This window comes from Sander lucioperca, chromosome 2, assembly GCF_008315115.2.
Source record: "Sander lucioperca isolate FBNREF2018 chromosome 2, SLUC_FBN_1.2, whole genome shotgun sequence".
Lineage (NCBI taxonomy): Eukaryota > Metazoa > Chordata > Actinopteri > Perciformes > Percidae > Sander > Sander lucioperca.
In genome coordinates, this window is record NC_050174.1 from 47,508,613 (window position 1) to 47,526,344 (window position 17,732).

General features: G+C 38.4%; 1 protein-coding gene across 2 annotated transcripts; it reads left to right on the forward strand.

Annotated features, from left to right (window-relative positions):
- Positions 1-8,658: 8,658 nt before the first annotated feature.
- On the forward strand, positions 8,659-16,901 carry lrrc2 (leucine rich repeat containing 2). Of its 2 annotated transcripts, none has more exons than XM_031309272.1 (10): positions 8,659-8,764; positions 10,216-10,360; positions 13,331-13,446; positions 13,552-13,628; positions 13,703-13,859; positions 14,124-14,260; positions 14,476-14,621; positions 14,915-15,067; positions 15,315-15,493; positions 16,599-16,901. In XM_031309272.1, exons 2-10 carry the CDS (start codon positions 10,224-10,226, stop codon positions 16,646-16,648), a joined length of 1,152 nt encoding a protein of 383 aa, XP_031165132.1. In that variant the 5' UTR covers positions 8,659-8,764; positions 10,216-10,223; the 3' UTR covers positions 16,649-16,901. The 2 variants fall into 2 exon arrangements, with proteins under 2 accessions (XP_031165132.1, XP_031165133.1); XM_031309273.1 differs by having other exon boundaries at positions 13,555-13,628.
- The last annotated feature ends 831 nt before the right edge of the window (positions 16,902-17,732 follow it).

Consider the following 17,732-nt stretch of genomic DNA (forward strand, 5'->3'; position numbering starts at 1 on the left):
ATAATGCTCGCCTAACTGCTAGTGTAGCACGCCATCATACTCTGCTTCTGACTGGCTAGTAGTCCTTACCTAGCTACTGCACATGTGCGACTCCCAACAAAGATGGAACAGAAGTGAGATGTCTCACTCTGTAGCTAAAACAGAGAGCTCAACACACAGGGTGAAAAGAGGAGCTGCCACAATGTGTAGTACAACAAAAATATGGTGTTTTTTGAAAATTAAACCATGTAAACCTATTCTGGTAAAACCTCTAAATACAATTATGAACCTGAAAATGAGCATAATATGAGCAAATATTATTTTATTATTTTACAAAATAAAACAAGAACCTAAACAAAACCCAGGATCATGACAGTGGTAACAAGACAACGAGGACTGCAAGCAGCCTTCCTGGAAGCTGTGCAGCTGAAAGACGTCTCATCACTCTAAAACACATTTCCTCGTTGCCTCTCTTCTCCCATGATTTCCTCGCATCTCACCCTTGCCTCCTCGGTGAGAGGGACTAAAACGTGAGGAAGGGAAGCAAGTGGAGGACTCGAGGAGGCAATTTAAGGGTTATGAAATGCAGCCCAGGTCTCCTCCCTCTAAAACACGTTTCCTCGTTCTGTCTCTCTTCCCATGATTTCCCATGAAGGAAAGCAAGTGAAGGAACCGTGGATGCAATTTAAGAGAACTGAGATTCAGCTAAAGGCAGGCTGACGCGGGTAGACACAAAACCGGTGTACAACAGAAGACGTACTGGCGGCGGTACAGGGGCACAGAAAACTCAAACACAATGAATGAAACAACCTAAAAATACCAAATCCTCTAGAAACTAAATAAAAACTGTCACACAGTCTCTAAATAAAGTAAAATTAACAACAAAAGTCTGAAGACCTCAGGCCACAGAGCAGGACAGCAACAGGAGAGAGTTGTCTGATAAATGTCCTCAAGTGTCAATTGAGTCAGTGTTGGTTGAGGACCAAGAGTTTGAAAATTAAAAAGAAATCTGGAGGTGTCCAGTTGGAAAGAAGTGAGTCCTCTGTAGCCTGCTGCTTATCTCTGCTCGAGGCTACGTTGGCTGCTCCTGGCATAACACACGCCAATCTCACACACAGCTGTCAAAGGGAGAGTTGCATTCTGGGTTATGTTGAGTTTTTGACAAGGAAGAAAAATGTGTAAAATAAAAAAGACAATATCTTGGGTGCCTGCTGCATCTATTTGGAGTCTGTGGAAGACTCAGACAGTGAGTTTAGCTTTAGCATCAGTGTGGAGTCTCAGCTGTGAATACAGGCCGCTCGTTAAAGTTTACAGAAACCACAGAACGAGCTGAAGACATCACACTAACTGCAGACCTCTCATCACTCTTTAAAGGGTTATACTGTGTTTCAGGCCATTGACAGCAAATTATGTGCTTTTAATATCACTGCTGATGATTTTCCATCAGTTTTTACATTGATTACAGTTAATTTCTATGAAAATCAGCCTACAGAGAGGTGAAACTTGAAGATAATCCAACACTTTAATATTGGTTTAATGCACCTCAAGGTCTGTTTTGTAACTGTTTTTTTCTGATCTTTCAGTCACATCACATGATCATCATGTGATTGTTCCTATTCTTATTGTCTGTGCACATGAATGAAAAAAATTCAAATGCAGATGTTTAGATTTCCATGTCAACTGTTCAAACTGCTGATGAAAACTATGTGACATGATTGTAGACAGCTCAAGAGCACAAGAGTGATGACACATACGCACGCACGCACGCACACACACACACACACACACACACACACACACACACACACACACACACACACACACACACACACACACACACACACACACAGTCAGCACTCAGTCTGCTCCCTGACAGCTGTTACATCCTGAATCATTAAAGAAAAATAACACACACGTGTTGGGTTTGTGCGTGTGTGTGTGCGTGTGAATGTGTTGCAGACATATATATATCCTGTAGACCATGAAGGTATGACATGTGTGTAGAAACAGAAAGTGATCTGCTTTTACAATTATGTCATGAACTTCAGAACACACTTTACGAGAGAGCGTGTGTGTGTGTCAGTTGGGTAATAACGTGTTTGACATTTCAACCCTCTCGGGGTGTGATATGATGCTGCCCCAGGGTGTGAAGCAAATACACACACACACACACACACACAAATACAAACAGCCGTCTGTCACACGGCTGCTGGTATGTGACTCTTAAAACAACCACACTGAACAACAGGAAGCTCACTGATTAACGTTATAAAGTATCAAAAGTAGCAGTGGACACTTTGCAAACTGGCCCCTTTCACAGTGTTGAATTATGGAACCTTCAAGTTTCTCCCTTACAACTAAACTGAATTCTCAATTACATTTTGAGTATTTTGTTGATGGATTGATCAACAACACAGGACATTTACTCAGGAGACCACTGTTCATGTCCCGTGTGAATTTAATAAGTTAATCAGATGTTTTGTGTGTAAAATCAAATCAGAAGTTAGTGTAAAGTACCTCAAAATTGTACTTAGGTGCAGAACTTGAGCAAATGTACTTAGTTCCTTCCACTACTGTATCAGACAGTAAGCTTCTTAGGTCAACAAGCAGAAATCAAACATACAGCAAAACACTGAATATTAACTGAAGAAGAGCAAAGACAAAAAGCTCAGACAGGACAGGAAGTCAAGTGATGAGCGTGAAACTGAAGCAGAGAAACTCTTATATCATTCGTGCTGATAAGACAATTGCAGGCAGGTGCAGTGACTCAGCTCTCAGGAAGGCAGGTAGAGGCCTCTGGTGGGTCTGGAAGGTAGCACGGGGCAGTATCAGGACAGAAGAACTCTTGTGGAGTATGTCACGCTCTATGGTGTTTTTTTTGCCTCCAACGGCGCCTTCCAGGCAGCTAACCCTAACCTTAACCCTAAACATAACCATTGCTGTGCTGCCTGGGAGGAGACATATATATCAACTGGAATAATTTGTGCTGTTATTGAAGTTTAAAGAAATGTGGCTAAAAAATATTCTATCAAAAAAAATGAAGGACATATAGTATGTGCACATCATACAGACATCCTGAATCATGTTACATCTTGTTTATAGAAGCCAAAGATATTTAGTGTCACAGCTAAGAGCTACTATTCTAGGCATAGTTATAGTATGTGCAGGACACAATATTAAAAATGTCATTACTTAATTTGGTAAATTATTCATTCATATGTAAACATACTAAATCAAGGAATATAAAGTTTGTGTAAACATGCAAATAACTTTATTTATCCAGCAGAGGAGAATAAAAATATGTTTTAAAATGTACTTAAAGTATCAAAAGTAAAAGTACTCAATATGCAAAATAATCCCTTTTAGAATGTTTAGTTATGGAGCCCTAAAGGTTCCCAAAAGATGATATATATATTTTATCATATGCACACAAGATAATCATTTATAGAATAACACCCAAGTTATTATCGTGTTCAACAAGATAAAACATTTTTTACAGGACTTCAAGGGCTCTTCTGTTAGATTTTTACTATTATTCTTATAAGGCAAAGCAACTTTATTTATATAGCAACTTTTTGCAACAAGGCAATTTAAAGTGCTTAAAGTAAAACATTAATGAGCAATTAAAAACAGTAAAAGGACAAAACTTTTACTTTCTAAAAATAGAAAGTAAAAACAAGCTATAATCAAAAAAGATAATACAGTAATAAAAGTTACAGTGCAGTGACGACCTGAAAAGTCAGACATGTGTTTTGGCCCTAACCCATTCAGTGCTTCATAAACCAACAGTAGTGTTTTGAAATCAATTCTTCTCAGACTTCACAACTGGAGTGATGTGATCCACTTTCTTGGTGTTAGTGAGGACTCGAGCAGCAGCGTTCTCAATCAGCTGCAGATGTCTGATCAATTTTTTAGGGAGACCTGAAGACACCGTTACAGTAGCCAAGTCTACTAAAGATAAATGCATGGACACGTTTTTCAAATTCCTGCTGAGACATAAATACATGATGACCTCACATAAATCCCAGCAGAGCTTCAATCTGATTGGTCTAATCAGCCACATAACTGAAAACACCTGAGAGAGTCTGTGGGGCCTTCAATCTGTAACAATGCATCAGATTTAATAAGCTGATCTTATGTTTTGTGAGTAAACTCAAAGTAAGTATAGCAGTTAAATAAATGTAATACAGTAAAAAGTACAATATTTACCTTAAAGATGTAGTGGAGTAGATGTATAAAGTAGCAGAAAAACTTAAGATAGTACAAGTACCTTAAAACTGTGCTTAAGTACAGTACTTGAGTAAATGCAGCCTAGTAGTTACTTTCCACCACTGGAGGCACCATAAGCTTTTATTTAGGCCAATCCCTCAGGCTGATTGCAGGCGGCTGCAGAGACTCAGCAGAGACCTCTGGTGGATCTGGAAGATAACACAGGAGGCAGTAACAGCCAGCATGATCTACCAGTATGGAAAATAACATTACATTACATGTCATTTAGTGGACGCTTTTATCCAAAGCGACTTACAATTGCTATATATGTCAGATGTAACACGCCTCTGGAGCAACTAGGGGTTAAGTGTCTTGCTCAGGGACACATTGGTTCATGTATCACAGTGGAAATTGAACCCAGATCTCCCACACCAAAGGCATGTGTTATATCCACTGTGCCATCACCACCACCCAATATATCATATCAAGGAATATAACGATGCAATCCTTAAAGATAAAAAAATAAAATGGATGAATCAACATATGAGAGGAGAGATACAGCAAACTGCACACATGTTGCTCTTCTTTTGTGTTGTCACTCTGCTCTAGTGATAGATACATAAAATCCCTTTGCAGTGGTGGAATGTAACTACAGTAAGTACATTTACTCAAGTACTGTACAACTTTGAAGTACTTGCACTATACTGGAGTATTTTCTTTTACTCCTTTACATCTAATTCACTACATTTATAATTAGATAGATTTAGTTACTTCACAAATGAAGGTTTTACACACAAAACGTGAAGAGTTTATAAAACATGATGTTTCGTTATTAATTAAACTCCAACAGTTTATACAAGTACAGCTGAAACCATTAGTCCATTAGAAAGTTATTGTGAAACTATTTTGACATTTGAAGTAATTGTTCATGTTTTTTCTTGTAATAATGTTGATAATTGTAATGCAGGTTCAAAATGAGCTTCACCTCAACCAACTACAACAGTAAAATCCTGCTTTTACATTAATGCATGAGTAATAATTTAATGATATATAATAGTATAGCAGGCACACAATACTTTAACTACATTTTCACGATTATACTTACATAGGCCTACTTTTACTGAAGGAACATTTCCAATTGAGGACTTTTGGTTAGAATCTGCAGTTGGCCTACTTTGTCTATTTCCCCTTGTTTCTCCAGTTCCCCCCCCCTGCCTTCCTGTTGTGTTTGTGTCGTCCCCTGTTTGTGTGTCTGAGACTGGGTGTGGCTGACCTACATTCTGCTACTCAGCCAAACTCATCACACCTGCTGCTCCACACACCTGCAGCCAGCCACATTTAAATGGTGCGTTCATGCCACATTTAAATGGTGTGTTCATGCCACATTTAAATGGTGCGTTCATGCCACCTGGGGATATCAGGGACCGCCCCTGTGATTACGTTGTTTTTCCGACTGCCAGCGTTCATGTGCTTCACTGTCTATGCATGTTCTTCTTCTGTTATATTGGCGTTTTGGCATAACAACTTGTTGCATGACTGCCACCAACTGTATCAGGTGTGTGAAAACATGCAGGCTGATTGGACCTCTGCCCAGGTGGAAGGTGGGGCGTAGCTTAGAGGGGAATTTATTACATCACAAATCTTTTCTACCAATAAGAATGATAAAGATTTAATTTGTCCTGCCCAAACAGGTGCAACTTGTGCTGCGTTCATAGACATCGGAAAAACATTTTTACGAGTGAAAACGTCATCATTCACGTCACTTCTCACGTCAATTCCTGTGGGAATCAGAGGTGGGAAACTCGGGCTAGATTTTGCTAACCGAGTTTCCCAGTTGGTGACGCGTTGTTGACAACTGACGTTTGATGTAGGCGACTTTGGTTCACTGAACACATTTCAATGACAATGAACTGTTTATTGTGGACAAACGCCTCTGCCATGAAACATACACAGACATAACATGTTTCAAATTATTCATAAATAGGCCCATGTATAAAATCACCTTATCCGTGTCCTTTCCCGTTCGTTGTCCTGCAGATAACACAAACAAACACCTGTCCATGTGCTGTTTGTATGCTCGCATAAGAAAACAGCAGAAAATCTTTTGTTATTGTGGCCTCCATGTTTTCACACACCTGATGCTCTAGGCTACGCCCAACAGTTGCTGGCAGTCATGCAACAAGTTGTTATGCCAAACGCCAATATAACAGAAGAAGAAGAACAAGCATCCCGACCATGTGAATGCTGGCAGTCGGAAAAACAACGTAATCACGGGGGTGGTCCCTGTTATTCCCAGGTGGCATGAACGCAGCAAGAGCCAACAAGAGACTCAGGAAGATGTCAATCAATCTACTTATCAATAATCCTTTTCTGTTTGGATCACCTGCAACTTTCTTTGGCATTAAAACGGTTTTCAACCAACTCCTGTCTCCTGTGTCTGTGGGTCCAGTTAAAACAATTGCTAAAGTATAACACTTTTACTGTAACACTGTATTTTTACAGTGTGGCATTAATTACTTTTACTTAAGTAAAGGATCTGAATACTTCCTCCATCACCAATGCTTCATGAAACATTTTCAAAATAAAATATTTATAACCACGACTCATTGTTATGGATAAACTCAAATAAACTCACAAAATAACATGCCTTTTTTTTTTTTTACATTTCTTTAAAGATAACATTTATATATAATGAACCAAATGGCAGATAATTAATCTTGTATCACAATATCACAATTTTGTGTAAACTGTTAATACTCTTCCTGCTACTGATACTACTGCAGCTCCTGTTTGTGGTACAGCTTAACATACCGTCAGTGTGTGTGCATGTATTTAAAGAAGGTGAGCACACGTGTTGTGCACGTCTTTACATTTCGTTGACTGTAAATGTCATGCAGACGATATTTATGGAAGAAGCACCAACTGTTTCACTCACAGCTGTTTGGATGCTTTTTGTACTTGTACAAATATTTAATGTGATATTTGGACCGTTGAATCCTAAAAAAATAATGAATCCCAGTAGATTTTTAAAATAATCATCAAACCATCTGAACTGCTTGTCTTTGTGTCGCTGATATTGTTAACCAGTCCCAGTATCATCTATAGATTTAGGAAAAAGCTCAGGAGCAAATCTCTGAGTTCAAGTCCAGAAACAAATATTCTGTTTTAGGCCTTAAACACCTTGTAGGGTAAACAATTAAAGTTTGTCCTAATGGAGCTGCAAGAGGAAAGGTTTTGTTGTAATGAATAAATCTAATCCTCTGTACGGTGGCCTTTTAGGACATTCTTTTAAAGTTAACCCCCCCTAATCCTAAATTTTGAGTTAATGTTTGGAAATCAAATTTTGACTTGCTGGTGCAGCTAAATAAAAAGTCAGGTTAGAAAGGATTCATCCTCTAAGGACAATACTGGCACAAAGCGGGAACTCTCAGGGCCATGAAGGTCCCATGATTCACTGTGTGGAAATTAGTTAGTGATAATTTGATTGAATGCACATTTATCTGGGAACATGTTCACCTAAAAGCTGTAATGATGAGAGTTTTAAGGTCTTCTGAATATTTTTACTCAAGGTCTTGTCTTGTCTGTAAATGTTTATATATTGTACTTACGTGTTGCATATACCTAAATACATTAATGTTAAATAACAACACACTAACTGAAATAACTAGCACAGAAACCCAGGGGCAAGTACATTTACTCCAGTACTGTATACTTAAGTACAATTTTGAGGTAGTTGTATTTCCATTTAATGCCACTTTATACTGTTTACTGCACTACATTTTTTCTGATATCTTTTGTTACTTTACAGATTTAGTTTATTAAAAACAAAATATAATCAACTAATAAATAATGATGAAGCCTATACTTATAGATTTAACTACCCAGTAGTATATCAATTAATTAAAATGAGCTTCATCTTTACCAGCTGCAACATTAAAGTGAGAAATGAATTGATGCATCAATTATTATAATACAATAATATAATATATATTATTTTGCATAATTAGTACTTTTATTTTTGGTACTTTAACTACTACTTATGTACTTTGACTTGTAACTGAGTATTTCTATACTGTGGTATTACTAGTTTTACCGAAGTAAAAGATCTGAGTACTTCTTCCACCACTGCTGCTTTAGAATAGAAGTACAAATCTAATGTGTGCACTGGCTGATAAATCAGAATTAAATGATGAAACTCTATTAAAATTGTGTAACTCCATTAAAGATATGATGACACCAACAGAAATGAGAAGTGTATTTATGCCATTACATTACCTGTTTTAATTGAGTTTTACACAAAAAAAGAATGATGTCAGTGATCCAGATAAATGCTTGTACTGTATGTGAGGCAGCAGAATCATGTGACACACGGCAGGGGTCACATCTCAGCTGGTAAAAATAGCATGCACACACACAAAACACACACACACACACACACACAGACACACAGACACACACACACACACACACACACACACACACACACACACACACACACACACACACACACAGTCAGATCTCAGTAAACAAGCTGGTGAAAGTGAGCAGACAGCAGGACGTTAACAGGAGCTCACAGGTAAGAAACACATGAATCATTATTTTTCGTAATCACAGCTGGATGTTGGTTTACATTCTGACAGTGATAATATATTATTATTATATTGTTATATTATATTATATATGGTCAGACTGAACTCACAATAAACAGTATGTGTGTATCTATAATGGCAGGGTTCAGACAGATTAGCAGCTCTTAAAGTAAAAAAGTTGAACTGCAGGATAGTTTGTTCTCCAGCCAGCAGACACGACTGTAAACACAACTGATGATTCATGGGAAGTCGAGTTCCACCTCCTTCACTTAGTATCCTCATGTTTAGCATGTTAGCATTTCTACATTCTAACATTAAATTCAAGTACCTAGTAATTTTGCTGATAATACTTACTGTACATACTTAATTACTTACTTAAAGTTTTGAAAGCATGACTTTTTCTTGTAGTGGAGTATTTTCACAGTGTGGTATTAGTACTTTTACTGCAGTAAAGGGTCTAAATCCTTCTTCCACCACTGTCTAAGTAAGTGATTATAAAGAACCTTGAAGTGGATTTGTCACATAAGATCTTTTGGAGGATCTTATCTAAAGCGCCGCAGCAGCATTTTGGAAAACTTGTAAACGATCCAGATGTTTTACTGAGGCAGGTGAAGAGGGAATTACAATAGCTGAGATGGGACGGGATAAAAGTGTGAACTATCATCTCAATCTTTTGAACATAAGTTTAGTTTTTCAGCTAGAAAAAAGAACGAAACAAACACTTCACATGTTTGTCTGCATTAAGATGGAGAAAGTTATCTAGGCAGTTATTTAAAACTGACATTGTTGCTATTTTGAGGCTTAAATAGGATGTATGGTTGAATATTATCTGCATGGTGTCTTATTATCTGTCAAAGAGTTAGCATATACAAGGCAAACAGAGTGGGATGGTACAGTACCACGCTTGGCCAAAATGTCAGCCTTTTTCCAAAATAAAAGCTCTTATGATGCTCTCAGTGACAGAGTGAATTTTTCTGTCATGTGGACTCATCCGAAATGTGAGCCTCCAGCAGCAGCCTTGTTTGTCATATTAATGTCTTCTGAGTGATGGAACTCACTGCTGCATGAAGGTCAGAACGCTGCACTGAGACTATATACACTTTTTTTCCTCTTCATTCTGTCTTTAAAAGTTTATCTGTGACATTTTCATTTTCCCTGAAAATCACTATTAAAGCGGGCACAGAAAAAGATCAGCTAAAGTCACACTATCTCTCAGCTTTTTGTTGATCTGTAAACAAATAATACTTAATAATAGAAATACTTCTCAATTGTATTTAAGTGTAGTATTTGAGTAATAGTACTACATTCAACCACTGAAACTCTGTATTTCTAAAATCAGGCTTTAGAGGTTACAAGATAATAAAAGGGAATTTATACTTGAGGGATAACATCATGAGATGATGGTTTCCTCCTCCTCTCTTCCTCTTCTTGCCTCCAGGAGCAGAGATGGGTCCTGGGAGGAAGCTGGACGTCCCGGTGAGCGACCTTTCTCTGATCAGAGGGATCTGGGAGGTCCGAGTGAAGAAATACAGACATAAACAGAGGAAGGAGCAGGAGAGGCTCGAGAGGAGCGCATTGCCCAAGTAAGATGATCAAGGCTGTACAGTTACACATGTCAGCTGTCACACTCTGTCCCGGCACAAACAGTAGTGTGATGTGAATACATTTACTCAAGTATTGTGCTTAAGTACAAATTCGAGGTACTTTAACTTTAATTGAGTATTTCCATTTTATGCTACTTGATCATTTTACTCCACTATATCCCAGAGTGAAATATTGTACTTTTTACTCCACTAGTTTTTTGACACTTGTAGTTACTTTTTACATAAACAAAAACATATGATAGGATGTACTATAGTACTATAATCTACACAGTAGTATAGATATACAAATATCTAAAATTGGCTCCACATTGAGGAACTACAACATTAAAATGCTCGTGCATGCATTCATTAGTGATACAAGGATAACAGAAAAAAATAAAAATTCTATAAACCTGATACACTGAATAACAGCTGACCATTCTGTGTTGAAGTAAAAATGGTGGTGAACTTAAACATTTTTGGCATAAAGGGTTGCTGAGGAGCAGCTGTAACAAACAGGAATCCCACTTTAGCATTGAGTAAAGTTGTATTGATCAGCGTCGTCAAACACACCGTGGTCAAACTGAACTTCAGTAGCAGGAAGAACAAACTAAAGTTAGTAGAAAACACACTGGAACAGTAGTATCACTAATTCTGTTTTTATTTTTATTGTATTTTTTTTATTTTACTTAAAAGGAGAATTCATTTGACAGATATTTGACACCACTGATCCATGATGTGTAACACAATAATAATGTTTCAAATCAGCAAAAAAAAACTCAAGACAAAATGAGTTGAGGTGCATTAAAGCTATAGTGCACAGTTTCTGTCTCCCCCATGAGGAATTCTAAGTAATGACAACAACACGGTCGGGGCATCCACATGATACAAGCCTTCCATTACATTACATTACATGTCATTTAGCTGACGCTTTTATCCAAAGCGACTTACAATTGCTATGTATGTCAGAGGTCACACTCCTCTGGAGCAACTAGGGGTTAAGTGTCTTGCTCAGGGACACGTTGGTTAATGTATTGCAGTGGGATTCGAATGCATGTGTCATATCCACTGCGCCATCACCACCCACAGCTTCCGTGATTGCGCACACCCCCCACCCCTCCTCCACACAGTTGGTAGTATCCAAGGAGGACACGGAGGATTAAAAAAACATGATGGACTCTTCAGAAGAGGTCATTATCTTTACTGGAGGTTCTGCGCGGGAAAGTCACAATCTTCTGAACATAGCCATACTGAGAAATACAGAGAGAGAGTTGTGTGGAGCTGATAGACTTAATTAGCTTTGTAGCAACTCATTTGGCAAAGGCTTGAATGTAACGGACGTTCATTAATATCAAAAAGTTACGCACTAAAGCTTTAATCTCCAAGTTGAAATGTTTATTTTCAGTTCAGGTCCTCAAAAATAATCCTGAGCATTGATAGCCTCCATGGCAAAACAGAAACAGGAAGGAGGACCACTTAACGAAACATTTAAACAGCAAATAATGAGAAAATGTCAAAGTACATCCCATCATTTTTGATTTACAGCTGATGTCTGTGCAGTGATGAAATGCCACAACAATCAGCCCTCAGCAACAAACATGGAGACAAAATAAGTTTAAGAGTTAAAACTTAACTTAATTTTAATTATGCCTTTATTTGTGATAGGACAGCTTAGACATGAAAGGGGAAAGACATGCAGCAAAGGGCTGCAGGTGGGAATCAAACCCTTGGTTGCTGCGTCAAAGACTTAGCCTCTGTATATGGGCATGCGCTCTACCAGGTGAGCTACCCAAGCATTACATTACATGTCATTTAGCTGACGCTTTTATCCAAAGCAACTTACAATTGCTATATATGTCAGAGGTAACACACCTCTGGAGCAACTAGGGGTTAAGTGTCTTGCTCAGGGACACATTAGTTGATGCATCACAGTGGGAATCGAACCCAGGTCTCCCACACCAAAGGTATGTGCCATATTCACTGCGCCATCACCAACCCCAAGCGCCCAAAAAACTTAACTCTTAAATGACTTCTGTCTGTTTCAGTTCTCCTGGAGAACAGTACATCAAAAGTCCAACATAGAGAGGCTGAGTGAATGTGGTCTGGACTCTGTGGAGGAGAGTCATGGTTTCAGAGACGCTGTAGAAGGACAGAATGTGAGCCAGTGTTGAAGGGGTTCATCCCAGCATCATGTACAGCGCAGAGACAAACATTCATATCGTTATATGATTTGTTATATCTGTCCTTATTCACCAACTTGGCTGTATTAATTTACCATGAGAAGCGCATATTTTATCCCAAAGATGGTGATGTTTCTTTTCTTCTCAGTACTAAGAACTAATGAAAACTGCATAAATATATTATTAAGCCAAATGATCAACTCTAGCAACATAAAGATTTTGAAAAACATTAAAAAAAAATGATATGAAAAAAACAACCTAATTTTCAGTGTTACCATAATGTAAAGAAACAATAAATGTGTGCAAAATTGAACTTCAAATGTTTCTGTCTGTGTCCAGTATGGGCAGTCTAACATGACATTATTTTAATGTTTTCAAATCTCCACTCAGCTGTGAACAATTTCTGAAAGGCCGACTCACACACAGCTGACTTTGGTTAGTCATAAACTATATGAGGGTCAGGGCTGATTTTAGTAATATGAACAGACAGACGGCTATTTATAGCCCAACATCAGTGCTGTGGTTCTACAGTGACAGCAGGTCAGCGTCTCCAGAGAGCAGAAAGGTCATGAGTATAGAAAATGAACATCCAGTTGGTCTGAAATCTAATCTGACATTAATATGAAGCTGCAGATGCCAAATTAACACGTCTGTGTGTGTCTGTCTGTGTGTCTGTCTGTCTGTCTGTCTGTGTGTGTGTGTGTGTGTGTGTGTGTGTGTGTGTGTGTTTGTGTGTGTGTGTGTGTGTGTGTGTGTGTGTGTGTGTGTCTGTCTGTCTGTCTGTCTGTAGGATCGACCAGCAGTGGCAGTATCGTATCTACTGTAAGGCACTGAAGACCAAGGAACTCAACCAGCTGCACCATTACCTGGAGAGATCTACACTGACTGATATACAGCCCTGCACAGGTAAATATACTGGTGTACGCAGGTAAATACGGCTGTATGCAGGTAATTTGCTAACGATGTGTTGTTGTGTATCTTTATTTGCTGATCAAGTTGTTTTTCTGTTAGAAGCAGAGCAGCAGGATCAGAAAGAGTTAGATCCGGAGCAGAAGCTGATCTTCCAGCTGGATGGAGATCAGTGGAGGGTAAGCTGGTTACACATTCTGCAATGTTTATGTGGAAGAACACAACTGGTAAAAAAAAGTTCATATTTGTGCAGGACTTCCCCAAGGAGTTGCAGTGGATGACGTACCTGAAAGAGTGGCACGTCAGTGGGACAAAGATCAGTCGGCTGCCTGAGTACCTGGCTCTGTTCACCCAGCTCACCGTGCTCGAGATCCCCAAAAACGCCATCGCCGAGCTGCCACCTGAGATCGGTGAGGGGGAAACACAAGATTTAAACATGATCAAGTTTTAGAGGAGAGAGAGATTTGATTTTCAGTCACAAACCTGAGTTGGGTTCCAGTTTCTTAAACAAATTTTAATTATTGAGGTTTCATTTGATTCTTAAGTTTTCCCCTTTAATCAGAGCATGCTAGGTCATGTACCTAAAGTTAGTGTGCGTTTGTTTAGCCTCCTTAAACAAGTTGTGAAAAACAAACAAATGTTGCTGAAGAACAAACAGTCTCTTCTGTCCTCAGGAAAACTGACAGGTTTGAGGGAATTAAATGCCAGCTACAACCGTCTGTCCAGAGTTCCTCCAGAACTCGGAAACTGTGAGAACCTGGAGAGACTCGAACTCACAGGAAACCACAACCTGTCCCAGCTGCCCTTTGAGGTGACGCAGAGAGGATGTGATGAACATCCTGTTTCATCCTGAACTGTTTTTTTTTACTTTTCAATACTTTGTTAAAAACAATCAAAATGATTGTTAAAAGAAAGTTCCACAATGTGCACAATGTGCTTCATTTTGTCAGAGCAGTGGTTAGTTTTGGTTTTGCTGTGATTTTGTCACTACGTTGATGATGTCATTGTGTTGATGATGTCACTCAGCTGAGCAGCCTAAAGCAGATGGCTCACCTGGACATCGCGGAAAACAGGTTCACATCCATCCCCATCTGTGCTCTGAGGATGAGCAGCCTGCGGCTGCTGGACCTGAGCAACAACAGTCTGACTGACCTGCCGCAGGACATGGACAGGTAACTGATGACATCATCACCACCTGTAATCTAATTATTACTCTGAGCATCAACAAGCCTGATCCTGGATGTGCACTGGAAATGTCTCCGTTCTTGTGTAAATGTCTTTCAGAGGTGTCTTCCAGCTGACCACAACATCTGTCATGCTCAACATTAGACAGCAGATCATTAGGAAGTGCTAACAGATACTTTGTGTCTGTACTTTACGGAACTTTGTTTTATATGTACAAGCAAAATAAATGTAAGGTTCTGTGTGTGTGTGTGTGTGTGTGTGTGTGTGTGTGTGTGTGCAGGTTGGAGCAGCTGGTCACCCTGTTCGTCCATAACAACAACCTGTCTTACCTCCCTCACTGTCTCACCAACATCTCCACACTCAAGATGATTGTCGTCAGCGGCGATGAGCTCACCTGCATCCCGACTAAACTGTGCCGAAACCCCGAAATCAAGTACTGCATGTTAAATTATTTTAGTAATTCTGCATTAGTTTAATAGGTTTAAAATGTAAACACAAAAAAACACACAAAACACCCCTAAAGCTGTAGCGCTCGCTGTCTGCAGGTGGTGGTAGGGTTATAACTGCAGGGGGGCGACAACAGACACAATCTCCAACGTGACAAAAGCCAGTCAAAGTGTGTCGCTCATGTTAGTCAGACTGTTCTCAGTTTCCATCGTGTCTACTGTCCCCCCCGGCAGGTTTATCCGACTGCGAGACAACCGTGCGAACGCAGAAAAGAAGAAGAAAGAAGAGGAGAAGAAGAAAGAGAAGAAGAAGAAACAGAGGTGGAGAGAGCAGAGAGAGGAGGAGGAGGTGAAGAAGGACAGCAGAGAGAAGGAGTTCATCGAGGTGTACATCAGCTCGCTGAAGGGCAGAGGTGAGAAAACCAAAAAGCTTTGTGAGTTATAACTCACTGGGTGAACTGCAGCAATACTTATTATATTTCTTTATGATGTTATTTTTCCTGGGGAGAACAATCTGTATATTGACACATACAGTGCTAAGCATAAGTTTACACACCCATGCTAAAGTTGACTAAAAAGAGGAATAAAAAAAATCATCTTTTGGAAATTGATGTTAATGCCTTAATTAAAAAAATGAGGAAAAATCCAATCTTTAAGGATACCAATTTTCTTTGTGAATGAATAATGTATTGTAAATAAATAAATGTTCTTCCTTAAAATACAGAGGGCATAAGTAAGTACACCCCTATGTTAAATTCCCATAGAGGCAGGCAGATTTTTATTTTGAAAGGCCAGTTATTTCATGGATCCAGGATACTATGCATCCTGATAAAGTTCCCTTGACCTTTGGAATTAAAATAGACCCACATCATCACATACCCTTCACCATACCTAGAGCTTGACATGGTTTTATTTCAGTTAGCCTAATAGCTGGTTTGATTTGCATTGAGAGATGATTTTATGGAAAGTACCCCATGCCAATCTCTAGGTATGGTGAAGGGTATGTGATGATGTGGGGCTATTTTAATTCCAAAGGCCAAGGGAACTTTATCAGGATGCATAGTATCCTGGATCCATGAAATAACTGGCCTTTAAAAATAAAAATCTGCCTGCCTCTATGGGAATTTAACATAGGGGTGTACTTACTTATGCCCCCTGTATATTAAGGAAGAACATTTATTTATTTACGATACATTATTCATTCACAAAGAAAATTGGTGTCCTTAAAGATTGGATTCTTCCTAATTTTTTTAATTAAGGTATTAAGATCAATTTCCAAAAGATGATTTTTTATTCCTCTATTTAGTCAACTTTAGCATGGGTGTGTAAACTTATGCAAGCCACTGTATATTACATTCTAATTTAAAGAAAGTCAGTCATAACTATATTATAATTCATATTGTGGGTAATTAAACAACACACAGTGATCTGTTTTCTCATTTTAACATGTGGAGTTTAAGTTAAACTGACGACAGATGATCAGATAAACCTGCTGACATGTTGTTTGTCCCACACCAGACACAGTCCCTGAATCCACCACCAAGGTCTCCATCTCCTGCCTGCTGTGAGGAAGAGGAGGAGGAGGAAGATGAAGCTGACGTCTGTTATCACGTGAGAGACTGAAAGATAATTTGAAGCAGCATTTTCAAAGCAGCACTAGAAAAGATACAAAATCACAATAACACGGTTTCATTCATGGGATACCGGACTCACATCTATAAAACGCAGCGCATTGCATTGTGGGATTGTTAGCAGAAAGTAATGTTGGCCTACATGCTGTCGACCAAAGCTTAACACTGTGAAGTTCATTCCTGCCAAGGGGGAAAAACAAGTCAAAATTATGACTTATGATGTAAAAAGTGGACTTTTAATGTCAACATTGAGCTCAACGTTCAATCCGTTCAAAAAAATTGTACTTAATAAAAAAAAAGATTCACTTCATTTTATCACTTCGTAACACTCAAATTTAGAGAATATTGAATCCAATGCGTATGAAATTATTCAATTATAGAGCTGACATGAGATCAGTCTTTTATTTTTCTTCCACGATAAGATTAAAAATCAAGAAAAAAAATGTAATTACTAGTAATTCTGAGATTTTAAGTCATGAATTTGAGAAACTAAGTCTATCTTCTGACAAGTTAACACTGACATTTTAACTCTTAAATACTCAATATATTAAAAAATTGAAATTGAAATACATAAAATGACTTCCTTAAATGAAATTATGAGATAGTGAGTCAAAAGTATGTCGTACATCAAAATCCAGATTATGCCACATTATCATACTTTTGACATAAGTTTTTATTATCTTAGAAGTTTGACTTTGGATTTTTATTTTTTTGTCATTTTTAACATTTCATCTACCCCCCCCCCCGTCAGTAATGAACTTCCTTAGTTTCAAGCTGTTTGAATGACTGAAGGTTTTGTTTTTAAAACTTCACAATATGGTTTATTTGCATGTATCCCTGCTGACAGATACTTTTTAAATTTGATGTTTGAGTGTTTTTAAATTCATTTCTGCATTTAAAAAAACCCTTTCATTCCAAAATCAGATTCCCAACATGTAAACAGTTTGACGTCAACTCACTGAAGTTCACTGCTTCATTATAAACCGTGATCACAAACATACTTTACAATTTAATGTTTTGA

What these genes read in the sequence shown, in the direction of transcription:
- lrrc2 (XM_031309272.1), top strand. Translation starts at nt 10,224, where the DNA reads ATGGGTCCTGGGAGGAAGCTGGACGTCCCGGTGAGCGACCTTTCTCTG. An exon ending in CTGCCGCAGGACATGGACAG is followed by an intron (nt 14,622 to 14,914) that starts GTAACTGATGAC and finishes GTGTGTGTGCAG; the next exon opens with GTTGGAGCAGCTGGTCACCC. An exon ending in CAGCTCGCTGAAGGGCAGAG is followed by an intron (nt 15,494 to 16,598) that starts GTGAGAAAACCA and finishes GTCCCACACCAG; the next exon opens with ACACAGTCCCTGAATCCACC.